Here is a 13,608-nt window from a genome sequence, read left to right on the forward strand (position 1 = left end):
TCATGAGATTCACTTAGAACTTACTCTTTGACTTACAGGATGCAAAAAAAAAAAAACCCACAGTATACTTGATTTTTTCTTAAAAAAACTTATCATGCTTAAATTATTATTATTTTTCTAACTGTCCATGAAGTACCTGTTTGGTTTTTTTCCTGAAAAATTCCAGAAGGGCAGTCCCTATAGTGTCTCAATCTATGACTAAACCTATGGCCTCCGCACAGCCTCACTGTGCACATATCTTGCAGTGAGTATAGTCACTATGTGAGCGAGTTCTCCTAACACTCGAATTAACTAGACACAATGACTCCCTCGAGTTTATATCTGGTGGCCCTGAGTCTTAAGGAGGGAGAACTACCCTCAGCGAGGAGGCAGGGATTGGAACTCTATGTCATACTCCACATTCCCACTCCTACACGTCTCTGCTTCTGAAGCCAGAATGAACCTTTGCTTCCTTCTCTCTCAGTCACTGAAAGCTCCTGCGCGCATTCCAGGAGAGCAGAAACTTCCTCGTGGCTTCCGAGAGACTGTGTGACAATTGTAATCAGCGGTTGTATTAGCCCGCTTCGCCCGCCACCTCCAGAATTAGCAGAAAAGGCCGACTTGAGCTTTCACTGTGCAGCTCTGCTAATGAAGGGATCCTCGTAATTACACACTCAGTGCAAGGCTGAAGCACAAAACATTGTAGTATTTAAACACAGTTCTGCATGAGAGCCCAGGCTGCATGGGTGCGGGGTGGACGGGGACAGCCGTGTGTAGATGGCACTCTGTGGAGACTGCCTTCTTTCTATCATCCAGTCACCCAAGCCCATTCATTGTCTGCAGAAGTCCTGGATCTCTTTTGACTGCTGTGTAATTCAGGAATCCTGATTCAGTGATTTCATATGACTCTACCAGGCCAGAGAGCAGCTCGGCAGACTCCAGTCAACTCCATTCTCTGGCTGACTTGCCTGAAGCACCTTTCAATCTCCTGCCTCATCCCTGAAGACAGGTGTTGAATCCCAAACCACCTATCCTCGGTGACACAGGGCTCACAGCATTTGCACCCCATTTCCCTGGTGAGCCACTACTCAGTAGAATCCTGTGTGAGGGAGACCTTATGGGAGGAGCCATTCTCAGGCAAGGACAGCCTGTGCCTGTGTTTGCATTGGTCTCGCTGTAGTAGACCAGCAATTGTAGTATATGCTAACTGTCAATCTTGTGGCTTCCAGATCCACACCTCTTGCCCAGGGATGGATGCAGGCACCTGGGTCTGGGAGGATGATGCCCTGTGTAGCTTTCATCCCTAAGTAGGTTCTGATTCTGTTGGTCCTTTACAGCTCATCTTAGAGGCCAGCCACAACCTCTTTCCCTCACTCCCACTCAGAAGTTTGCTTCCTGCATTTCCCATGGTACTTCCTGGTGGAAGTATATCATGAGCTTCCGTCATGGCCATTTCTCCTGAAAGATTGTTGGAAATAAACTGATTTGTGTTCCCCTCGTCTCTTACATGTCACACATGTGAGGAAGGCCTGCTAGTGAGTGACTGCACATGCAATGTGCTCTTGAGCTCAGATAGTGGGAAGAATGGCATGACGTCTGCTGGATGTCCTCTTCAGGGAAGCACTCAGTTCCCTTGAGAACAAGGCTATGGGGATAACTCATGACAACAAGAGTAACTTCATCCAGGATCCATCTGGTACTGACTGAATGTGTCTTATTGCTGAGACTCAGTTTCCCTTTGGTGAAAGGGAGCAGACAGTACAGTCTGGCTTCCAGAGCTGTGGAGGGGCTCAGTGGGAGCACAAAAGCAAGGGGCCAGCATCCTGGCTGAAGCATGGTGTGTGGAAAGCTGCTGCCACTCATGGTGTGTGTGTGTGTGTGTGTGTGTGTGTGTGTGTGTGTGTGTGTGTGTCTGTGCATGCACAAGCATATGCAGGTTTGCAGATGCATGTGTACATGTGAGTGTGTATGAATGATAGAAAGAAATATAGGTTCATAGATAGATAGGTAAACAGTTTTGTTATTTAGCTTAAGATGGCTTTGAACTCTAGATCGCTCTGCTCCCAGCCTCCAAAGTGCTGGGACTGCAGGCATGTGCTACCGTGCCCCACTAGACACAAATTTTTCAAGTACCCACCCTGAAGCGAGGGACATAAGGTCAGTTTAAGACCACCTTCTCTAGGAATGTTGACCTCTCCCTCCACTCTACAATCTCATTTTCCTTAAAGAACTATAGCGCTAACAAAATTAGTTGTTTTTTTTTTCTAAATCAGCTCGTAATTAAGCATGCATATTAGCCTGACTTTTTACTTTATGTGATTTTGAATTCCCCTAACATATAGTTGTTGTCAGAATCTATTAAAGTATTTAATTTCTCTTGTCACCACTCAATTCCCTAAGCAGACATCCAGACAGTGTGCTGTGGTGTTTCTCACAGAAGCACTGAATGCTTAGTTATGGCAGTACAGTTTTTAGATGATGTCTCCCCGATAGGTCTAGAGGCTCTAGAGAGACTGCATTGAGTTCAAGCTTAAGGTTGCACCAAGGCAATAGACAGGTTAAGAGCTGTAGGCATCTTGGGGATCAAGCAGGCCTGCCTGTCATTCAATGAGTGTCCTCAGGAAGGGCCTTAGCCTCTCCAGGCATCAGTTTTCTCATCTGCTAAGTGTGACAGTGCCAAGGTGATGGGGTTCATTCATTCTGAGCGGAATATCAAATGTAGAGAACCTGAGAGAATGCCAGACATGTCCTCAATACAAGACAGCTTATGTAAGGATGTGGGGATACAGAGACCAGGGTCTAGAAGTTCTCTCTCTCTCTCTCTCTCTCTCTCTCTCTCTCTCTCTCTCTCTCTCTCTCTCACACACACACACACACACACACACACACACAAACACACATGCTTCTTCAAGTGGCTGATTTGCAAAGATTATAACTTGACTGTTTTTGTCACAGCACACATGAATATATGGAAGCCAGAAGCCTGAGATCAATCTGTAGGAGCTGGTTAGCTACCCTTTTCTCTTCTTTTCTCTTTTCTTTTCTTTTCTTTTCTTTTCTTTTCTTTTCTTTTCTTTTCTTTTCTCCTCTCTTTTCTTTTCTTTTCTTTTTTTCTTTTCTCCTCTTTTTTCTTTTCTCCTCTTTTTCTTTTCTCTTCTTTTTTCTTTTCTCCTCTTTTTTTCTTTTCTCCTCTTTTTTCTTTTCTCCTCTTTTTTCTTTCTCTTCTCTTTTCTTTCCTCTCTTCTCTTCTCTTCTCTTCTCTTCTCTTCTTCCTTTCCTTTCCTTTCCTTTCCTTTCCTTCTTTCTTTTTTTTTAAACACTTTTAAATTTCGTGTGCATGGGTGTTTTGCCTGCAGGCATGTCTGTGTATGGTGCCTGAGGAAGCTGAAAGAGACTGTCAGATCCCCTGAGACTACAGTCATATACAGTCGTGAGCCTCCATGTGCCTGCTGGGGATCCAACCTAAGTCCTCTGGAAGAGGAACCAGTGCTCTTACTGCTGAGCCATCTCCCCAGTCCTCCCCACTTTTTTTCCTCAGACAAGATCTCTCACTGACCTTAACTGACTAGGTAGGGACTCACCTATCTCTACCTCCCTGGCATAGAAATCGTAGGCACATATCAGTTAACTCAATTGTTTATGTAAGCACTAGTGCTTGCACTCGGGTCTTCACGCTTGTATAAGGAGCATTTTACCAATGAAGCTATCTCCCCAGGCCCCTTGACATCTTCCTAACACCCATTCTTTCAAATAAATTAATATTTACTGGACTAGATTTGGTGAGTAGTCAAAGGTCTCCATGCCAACAGGAATATGGTGTGGACCTCATTCTCCAAGGTCAGGGGACAAAGTCTTCACTATGAGGTTTCATTACTAACAAGCAGGCACTGAAGTCAGAGCTCATTCGCCTCTTTCTTGGTTGTCATGGCAACAACTAGCAACCTACCCTCACCCTGCCAAACACACACGCCCACATGCTGTAGGGTGGGATGTATAGAAAGTGGTAGTTCAGGGACAACTTCCTGTCCATGGAACTCCATGGCGTTCAGATGAGACATACTGTCAAACAAAATCAGCAAAGGTACACCTTTTGTCAGGAGGAGGAGTTATAGCTTTTACTGTGCAGACAGACTCCTGGGTGATTATGGGAAGACTCAGAATCTGTTATCAGGGCCTTTACTGGAGAGCGAGTGTGTGTGTGTGTGTGTGTGTGTGTGTGTGTGTGTGTGTGTGTGTGTGTGTGTGTGTGAGAGAGAGAGAGAGAGAGAGAGAGAGAGAGAGAGAGAGAGAGAGAGAGAGAGAGAGAGACTTGTATACCTTCTCCGGGTCTCTCCTGCCTTGCTCAGCATTTGAGGAACCCTGGCTAAAGCTGATGCTCGCTGCCCCAGGCTCAGAGCACAGCTTCCCATCCCTGATTAAACAATGAGTTTGTAGCTAGCACATTTTCACCTTTCAAGCCTGCTCTCTCCCCCATTGCTGTAGACAGCACAGGAGTCAGCCTAAACAGGTTAAATTTTCTTCCTCTCAGTCTTTGGCTTCATGTAGCTTTTAAAAGTCACCTTCTAAGCCTAACACCTGCCAGACAGATCCACAGATGTCCCACCTGCATCCCGATGAGTCCAGTGTTCCAAGTTGAACAAATTTGTTTCCCAGAACCTGCAGCTCGATATTTTCTTGGTTTTTTTTTTTTTTTCAACTTCTCTTGAGCAGTTAGCCAAGCCTTGTCCTCATCCTGGTCTCTGGGGAACAGCTTCAGAGGCGGCCCCACCCTCTTCCATTTGGAGGCCCTGAGTCTGGAGAGTCCCTGAGTGAGGTGGTCAGGGCTGTGAGGCAGGTGCTTCAGCTCTGCCTGAGTGCACTCTTGCAGCCAGGGCACATTGGCCATCACCAGAACCCTTGGTGGTCACATGTCCTCTTCCCAGGATTCCCAGCTTTCAGATGCAACACTGCCCTACAGACCAGGAGGGACACAATGTGCCGGAAGGCAGTCAAGAATGGGACCAGTTATGAGTACAGATCTGCTTGACCCCAGGACTCATCTAGGGCAGGATCTCCCTGCTACATAGCCCAGGCTGGGCTTCAATTTACAATCCTCTGCCTCTTGAGAGCTGGGATTACATATGTGCACCAACATGCCTGGTTTCAGCATGGGTATGTTAAGACCAGAGAGGTTGGCCTCTTTTCTCTTGACTTTATGTTGTCTCCATGATACTAGAGCTAGGAGTATCTGATGCGATGACTTAGTACCTGACTGGGGCTTCATAGAGAGTTCAGCCGACTTGGGTTCCACTCCGAAATGTGGGATGCTTTTATTCTTCTCCCTCCTCGCCTCCTCCCTCTCTTCCCCCTCTTCTTCTTTGAGAATGACACACATATCATGTCATTGTACTCAAATCTACTTCCATTCCTTCCCCTCTCCTTCCTCCCCTCCCCTACTCTCTCTTCCTTCCCACCTCCATCCCACTATTTTCTCTGAATTTCGAGTGGTCCTTTTATAAACCTCAGAGTCCACTCAGTGGTGTCTATGTGCACATGGGTGTGAGCCCTTCCTATGTGCACATGGGTGTGGGCCCATCTACTGGAGCATGGGTGTTTCCTAGGGGCTGCATTGCTGAAGTTCAGATGTGCGACTGCCCACTGTAGCCAGCAAACACTATTTCACTGTAGTCGCCCACTACCTCCACCTCTTACAATCGTTCTACCTTACTCCTTGATAATCTTGTAGCCTTGAGAGGAGGGGTATGATACACATGTCCCATTTAGAGCTGAATAACCCATAGTCACATTGACCAGCTGTAGAGAGACCATATCTTGCTATATGATCTTGGCAAGATGTCCTTGAAGAAACTATTAGTTAAGGGCTGAACTGTGCCTCACCTTCCAGACATTTTCAGGTTCTAATCCCCAAGACCATGACTGTCCAGGCCCTTATAAGGACAATCTTTGCAGAGGAAAAAACAAAAACAAGTTAAAAGCTTTGAGATCATCTGGATTTAGAGGACCCTAAATCTAGTGACAGGTGTCCTGATGTATAGATTGGCATAATGGTGACACACACAGACAGGACTGGGGTGCTATTACCAAGAAACAAACCAGAGCCATCCAAAGCTGCTTCTCTCCAAATGATCAGAAGAGCTGTGGCCACATAATTTGTACTCTGGGTCCAGAACCAGGAGGAGATCCACTTCTGTGACTTTGTGACCCCCTGCCCCTCACCTCCCATCTGTTGGTGACTGGGAGGCAGCTCTTAGAAGTGACCAGCAGACCTCAGTATCCTCCTCTCTGGAATGGATGGTCATAGAGGGTTATTCTGCAATAACATAGAAACAGTTTCAACAGGGCCTGGTGCACAGTGAGCCCTGCATGAAAGTCAGGTGCACAGAACTATTCTAGAACATTCCCAGACGATACCTTGGAAACAACTTACCCAAGGCACACCTGCTAGCTGCTGCCACTGTCGCCACCTCCATTCCCAGACTGGTAAACTGTTTAACTTCAGATCCTGAGCACTGGAGGGTGGCACATGCCCTGCAAGCCAGGGACAAGCGGACAGCCCAGAGGCGTTTGTGTCCTTGCAAGGCTGGTGACTAAGTGCTGGCCCATCTCCAGCCCAAGATGATGAGCCTGTCACAGTGGGTTTCACAAAACATCTGTTCTCAGGAACAAGCTGGTCGTCTCAGGTCAGCTCTAGAGAAAACAGCATGTTTTTCCTACACACAGGCTTGATGCGTTCACTGAAGCCCAACGTTTCTACAAGTGACCCACTTCTTAAGTGGCTGGAGCCCATCAAAATCTTTGCAAGCACTGAGGACACGCAGACAGCCAAGAAGTTTCCTTTGTTGCCACAGACCTGAGACCTGAGAAAACACTGACTGCCGCTTACAGGAATGCGGTTGGGGGAACACTGTTAACACTGTCTCTAAAACTGGTTCCTTTAATGGCTGTGCCTGATTCCACAAGGGAGTCAGGACTGCGGGCTTCATACATATGGATGGCAGGCATGGCTGAATGATAACCTGCAATTTTTCTGACAGTGCTAATCGACTTTGGTTGCTTACTGAGCATTTGACTAGGCTACACTATGCCAGTGCACACACCGATGATCCCCAGGATCTGAACGGAGCTTTGCTGGATTTGATTCAATTCCAGCTTGAGATAAGACCGCATAAAGTAGATAAAGTAGAGTGTCTCATGTGAGATGGGCAGACCATGCCTTGGCGTGAGACAGAGAGAAGACCAGAAGGAAGATGCAAATAGAAGAAAAGTGAACGCTGTTGTCATGGTCTGAGATGTAGAGGAGTGGCCTGGACCCAGGAGCAGAGGCTCCCAGGGATAGGACAGGGCATGAGAAGAGGGGGGTCCTCTGTGCCTTGGGCACTGGGTCTGCCCCAGCATCTGTTATCTTCCCAGGGCAGTTTACTTGAACCATGGCAGCTGTGTGCTATGCTTTGGGAGTCAGGTCTCAACTGCTTGGGAGTCAGGGGACCTGGAATGGGTCCTGCTTTACCCAGGTCCCCTGCTGACTTGTGTCTGTTGTGGCTGTGAGCCATCAGTCCCTCTCCAGTTGTATCACCAGGAGACCACTGCCCTGTATCTCTGCTCTCATTTCCCTCTCCAGTTCTCAGTATTCTGCGTTCTACCTGGACCCCGTATCTTTCTCTTCCTGGGCAGTCTGATGCTGTGATCCCTACATGCATGGGGGAGGAGGGGTCAGACCTATCCTGGCTGACAGGTAAGATTCCCAAGGTCAACTGTGAATGGTGCAGAGGGATGTGCGTACAATATAACATTTGACACCCTGAAGTCTGCTCTCCATAAGGGGGGAAAAGGCTCTGGGCACAGGGAGTTCCACGTTCAGCACGCTTGTTCTGTATGCAGGCAAGGACTGAAGTTTGGAGGAGGAACTTGACTTGTCCAAGGTGGCTTGGCATATAGGTTTCAGGGCTGCGACAGCATCCTCAGCTCTCCCATGGGCCACAATCAGCTCTTCGCAGAGAGCATCTGGTTTGAGGTCATCTCTAGCCCTCAGGATGGAGCAAGGGGCTCAGTATAGGACAGTGGCTTGGTACACATTCCTTAGGATATATACATATTTCAAATATATACATTACTTAGGCCTGTCTCTTTGCAAATATATACATATTTCAGACACGAACACACTTCTGGAGCAAAGAGGGATAATTTCAGGACTCTGCAGATCTGCTCTGAGCCTTTTCTGCCTGTAACATGAAATAGATGTGGAAACGGATTATACAACAGCCAGAGATGCCGTGTCGTGTTGCCATGCTAATTTTCTTCCTGCCTATCTGTGACTCTGTGCTCACACAATGACAACTAATGTCATCAGCCATGGCCTGCAGGCCCTGCCTTGGGGGCTTTGTACATGGTTGTACCAAGTCCTACATCAACTCTGTCAGTCAGGGATTACCAGTCCCTCTCTATGGGTGGGAACTAAGGTACGGGAAAATTAGAGGTTAGCCCAAGGTCACACAGCTCATGAGCGCTGGAGCAGGCTATGTCTATCTAAGCCCAGCTATGCCAGCATGGGAATAGCAAATTGACCAATGGCAAAAGGTTTGCTCTGTCCTAGGCATCGAAGTGTGGATGTCTTCAGTCTTCTCCCCAGCCCCATGACTCTACAGGTGAGGACAAACAGGCTTAGAGAGGCAAGGTGAATTTTCCAGGCGCCCCACACCCAGAGTAAGAGGCAAGGTAGGTGAAAGCAGCTTTGGGAGATAACTCCAAATGCCTGACTCTAAGAAAACTGCTTAGGAGACTTTTAATTTTTCTCAGCAGATAAAGGTGCTTGCCACCAAGCCTGACAACCTGAGTTCTAGTCCCAGGATCCACATGGTGAAAGGAGAGAAGCAGTTTATACAAGTTATCCTCTTGGCTTCACACATAACACCTTACACACACACACACACACACACACACACACACACACACACACACAAAGTAAGCAGATGAAAATTTAATTTGAATTGTTTTTTAAAATTGTTTGTTTGTTTGTTTGAATTTGTAAACCAAGGCCGGGGAGTGCAGCTTAGCACCAGGGTGCTTTGCGGAACATGAGTGAGGTCCTGGCTTCGATCCCTAGGACCTCAACAATAAATTAACATTTGACGCACTCCATTTGACAGAGAACGTCCCTTTTGACTCATTTAAATTAAATTTTGCCAAATTTGGTGATGTCAGAGAGATTCTTTGTTGTGTAGCCATCAGTACCACCAACTTCCAGAGACTTTCCTCTTTCAAAATAGAGACACAAGCCTCTGCTTCCCCTCCCTGCAGCCCCTGTGCCACCTTCTTGGGACTTTCCCCCATAGACGAGTCACTATTTGCTGTATTTCACTGTACAGTGCCCTTGGGGTTCTCTATGTGCAACCTGTGTCAGAATGTCCTTCTGCTTGGAGACTGATGGACATTCCATGAGGCTACACTGGCCCATCATTGTCTATGTAGGATAAAGAATGTCTTCAAGAACATGTGTATACTTGGGCAAGTCACTGGTAAATTGGTCAGCTTCTCTCCTGAACCCAAGCCTCTAGCGTGCATGCATGCGTGTGTGTGTGTGTGTGTGTGTGTGTGTGTGTGTGTGTGTGTGTGTGTGTTGGAAGGGATATCTCTACTCACCTGGTGGCTAGATACTAGAGAAACCAATTTTCCCCATGCCCTCATAATATGAGATGGCCAAGTAAGTCCTCTCCCCTGTTCTCTCTTGTCCCCTCAGGTTCCTATGACACCCCTACCTTTTGTCACCACGAAGAGATACCTGAACTCTCATGATGTCTTTGTCAGTCAGGCCACTATGCACATCCTCTTCCAAAACATCCTTCCTATCACATCCAAGGAACACAGCCCACCCTGTCACCTCTGACTTTACCCTACCCACTAATCGATCCATCATTCCTACCAAAATTTGTTCAGTTGACTCCTTCTTAGTCTGATGTCCCCTGAGCACTTTGCTGGCACCCTGCTTCCTCAGAACCTCCAGGGACTTCTCCCTCTGTTTTCAACGGTGTACTATCATTCCTTGGGGCTCATGGGGATGTGGTCCAGGACCAATGGTGGGGAGCCTCAAGCCCGAGTTGTCCAAATCCCTTATGAAAAAAAAAATGGCGTCATATTTGCAGAGAAGCTGCTCACATCCTCCTGGATGTATGGGGTCCTCTCCAGATCCCAATACCAAATGGAATGCAGATGCTATAGAGAGAATTGATACACAGTATTGTTTAGGAAACTGCCGCAAGCAAGGGAATGTCTGCACATGGTCAGTACAGATACAGCCTTCCCTAGTGTTTCCACTGTGTGGTTGGTTGCACGGCGAGATGCTGAACCTGGGAGTGCGAGGCTGACTGCTCAGTTCTACACCTTCATTTCATTTCTCATCCATCTCCATCCTTCACCTCCTCACCCTCTATAGAGAACACCAGTTCCCAGAGCAGGGTTTGATGGTGTCCTGCTCCTCAGATTCCACACACAGGAGCACTCACAAGCCCCTGTGCAGAATGGAGCACTCATAAGCCCCTGTGCGGAATGCAGCTCTATGTGCATGACCAGCACATGGATTGACCGTCTGAGACTGCAAGCAAGCCCCCAGGTAAGTGTTTTCTTTTATTAAATGTCTTGGTCATGGTGTCTCTTCACAGTAAGTAAGATACTGGGTGCAAGGGGTTGGGGAGGGGAGTCTTGGGATCATGAGATCTGAGGAGAGCCTGCTTCCTCTCCTTTTAGAAGCCACCTAGAAGTCTTCCCATCATTTGTCTCCTCTGGGAGCTGGACCGATCAGTGTCAGCCCCAGAGAGAATTCCTGTCCTTTCTTGTCTTATCCATCACATTTTGGCAGCTTGCCCTTGGAGCACAGAAAACATCCAAGTCCACTCTCTTCCCAGAGTCCACTCTATTTATAATCATCATGTCATGAGGTTGAGAACATCGAGGACCTTGGGATCCAGCTGTGCCCATTGCTTGGTTTTTTTCTGCCTGAAAACACAGGTTCAGAGATGCTGCCTGCCTGTTCATCTCACAAAGCTTCCGAGGAATCCCACTCTTTCCTTAATATAGAACCTCTCTTCTCTCTGGTGGGGACTTAAAGGAGGCTGGAGTTTTAGTCTAAATTCTCCTCCTGGCCGATGGAATCACTGAAGAGAAACTCACTGGGGCCTGAACTCTTTCCAGTCAGCAACATCCAGGTGGTTTTAGATGTTTGAGTCTCCGTGGGGTACCTTCTCTACCTCCCACACAGAGGAAGCAGATGAGACCCCCAATTCTCTTGCTCTCACTGTCCTCTAGAGAAAAACCATCAGCAGAGGGGTGACAGCAATCTGTCTCACTTTCTGCCACGGTAGAAGTGATGGTCGTTTGTGTGGGCACAGGAGCTTTGTACACTGTAGACTTATGTGGGTTGATGTGCGGCACCAACGATGGGATGAGGCTGAGCAGGGAGCTGAGGTTATGGGAGAGCCAGGAAGGTAGGTAAGGGGCAGCCTGATTGGAAGGGGACTCTGGTCCCTATCTCTCGGCAAGGGAGCCATGAGTCTTCTACAACCTCCAACCAACAAATGCACAAGTTCATTCCCAGAGGAAATCATTACTCCTAATTATTATTATTAGGCATAATGACTAATTAGTAAAAATAGCTACCATTTACACAGTGCCAACTTATGCTTGCTTCTTAATGTGCATTTTTTCCCTCTATTTTATTCTTTCAGGCTTATTTTCTATCTTCCTAATTATAAAGTCAATATGTGCTCAAGGAAAAAAGATATCAAAAAGATCCCAAAAAGAAGAAACAAAAGGGGCAAAATATTCAGCATTTGGATCATGGTAAAATATTGGAGGAATTGTTAGCATGCTGCTTGCTTCCCAGACTTCCTGTTCCGTTCTTCCTCATGTGTGTGTGTGTGTGTGTGTGTGTGTGTGTGTGTGTGTGTGTGTGTGACAGAGAGACAGACAGACAGACAGGCAGGCAGGCAGGCAGGCAGGCAGGCAGACATTTAAGGTAAATAATAAGCCTGAGGATCCACAGTCGTGGGTCAGGAAAATGGGTGAACAAGGATTCTTATCCAGGCCTTTCCTTTTCTTCCGAGTTCACATCCCTCTGCCTACACCAAGGGTGAATTGGGGATTTATTTGTCTGGAGGTATAGTCTTGATACGTAGCCCAGGCTAGCCTCCCAAGTGCTAGGATTACAGGGATTGTGCCACTGCCCATGGCTTATTTGGGGATGGCTTTCATTGCCTTTTGTTGCATTCCCTGTCCAGTTCCCTGTTCCACACCCTGATGTGGCAGTAAAGAGACGATCAGCCCCACTATGTGCACTTGACTAGTCAGTACCTGACTATGGAAAGCGAGGAACCCTTATGCTTCCATGAAGACATTCTGTCAGAAACTGGAGGAATTCTGTGTTTTCTGTCCATATAGATATCTGGAAAGCTGAAAGCAGAAAGCACAAGGAACTCTTTTTTTGCAGGCTGCTTTGCATGAGGCAGTTAAAGTAAGTTCTACAGAGATCCTGTGGAGTGGCTCAGAGGACATCCATGGGGCCCAGCCTGCATAGGGGCCCAGAGGGACTGGGGTGGGACCTTCCTGCCAAATGTTTGAACAGAACCAAAGGTACTCGGTGTCTTTATTACACAGTCAGAGAAATTGGTGAGGTGGCTTATGTGACAAGTGCTGTCACATAAGGGGATACAAAATAAGCATCACAGTGTCCCTTCCTAATGGGAGCTCACAGTGGAGCAGAAAGGGTCTCAGAAGAGCTGTAAGCTCTCACCATAAGCTAAGGTGCAGTCAGAGAGGAAGCGGGGGAGAGGGGTTAAGCTCACACACTAAGACCAGAGATAAACAAACCCCTCTCAAGATCAGATCTCTACAAACTGTCCCATATGAGGATACAGGTGAGAGAAAAGTCACAGTCAGGATGGGGAGGGGCCAACTGTTTAAAGGTTTTGCTTCTAACTAAAGTTCTATGTTCATGGAAATACAATCATAAAGACAAAGGTGGAAGCCAAGCTGTCTCTTCTCTTTATCTCCCATTTCTTAAGTTTAGTAGCAGTGAGCTGGTGTGCTTGCTCCCTCGACAGCTCTTAGGCTCTTCCAGACAGTAAAGGCTGTCAGAAGAAAATGCTGGAATGTGTTTTATTTCCCTGTAGATAGTGTTCCTCTAAAACCTCACTGTGTTTGTATATGCATGTGTATATGTGTTTGTGTAGAAGCCTATGGGCACATGTACTTGTGCTTGCATGTGTGTGTGTGTATGCCTGTGTATGTGTGTGAACATATTTGGCTATGTGCATATTTGTATGGGTGTGTGTGGATGTGGATGTATGTTTGTGTGTCTGTGTGTATTTTTGTGTGAATATGCTGTTCCATTGTCTAAAACTTCAGTTACCTCTAAGTAGATAAAAGAAGGGTTGTTGAATTCTGTCCCTGAGACCCATGGGAGAAACAGGCTGCTGGGAAAGCAGAGAATGCTGGGAATACAAAGGGCACAGGGATCCAGGCTAGGCCAGTGCTGAAGATATAAAGGTATTTCCTGTGCCACTGGTAGGACACATGTGCTTCTTCCTTCTGACCCCTCTGAGGACAGTTCCACAGCCCACCCTGTCCTCCCTCGCTGTGCTT

The 13,608-nt window shown here is 47.1% G+C and overlaps 1 protein-coding gene across 1 annotated transcript in view; it reads right to left on the reverse strand.

Annotated features, from left to right (window-relative positions):
• The window catches only part of Ttll11 (tubulin tyrosine ligase-like family, member 11), a 228,581-nt gene that overhangs the window by 54,165 nt on the left and 160,808 nt on the right, over positions 1-13,608 (reverse strand). The window contains exon 7 of the mRNA NM_029774.3: positions 12,319-12,417. Coding sequence (NP_084050.1) covers positions 12,319-12,417 — 99 coding nt within the window. The remainder of the gene's footprint in view (positions 1-12,318; positions 12,418-13,608) is intronic.

This window comes from Mus musculus, chromosome 2 (genome assembly GCF_000001635.26).
Source record: "Mus musculus strain C57BL/6J chromosome 2, GRCm38.p6 C57BL/6J".
Lineage (NCBI taxonomy): Eukaryota > Metazoa > Chordata > Mammalia > Rodentia > Muridae > Mus > Mus musculus.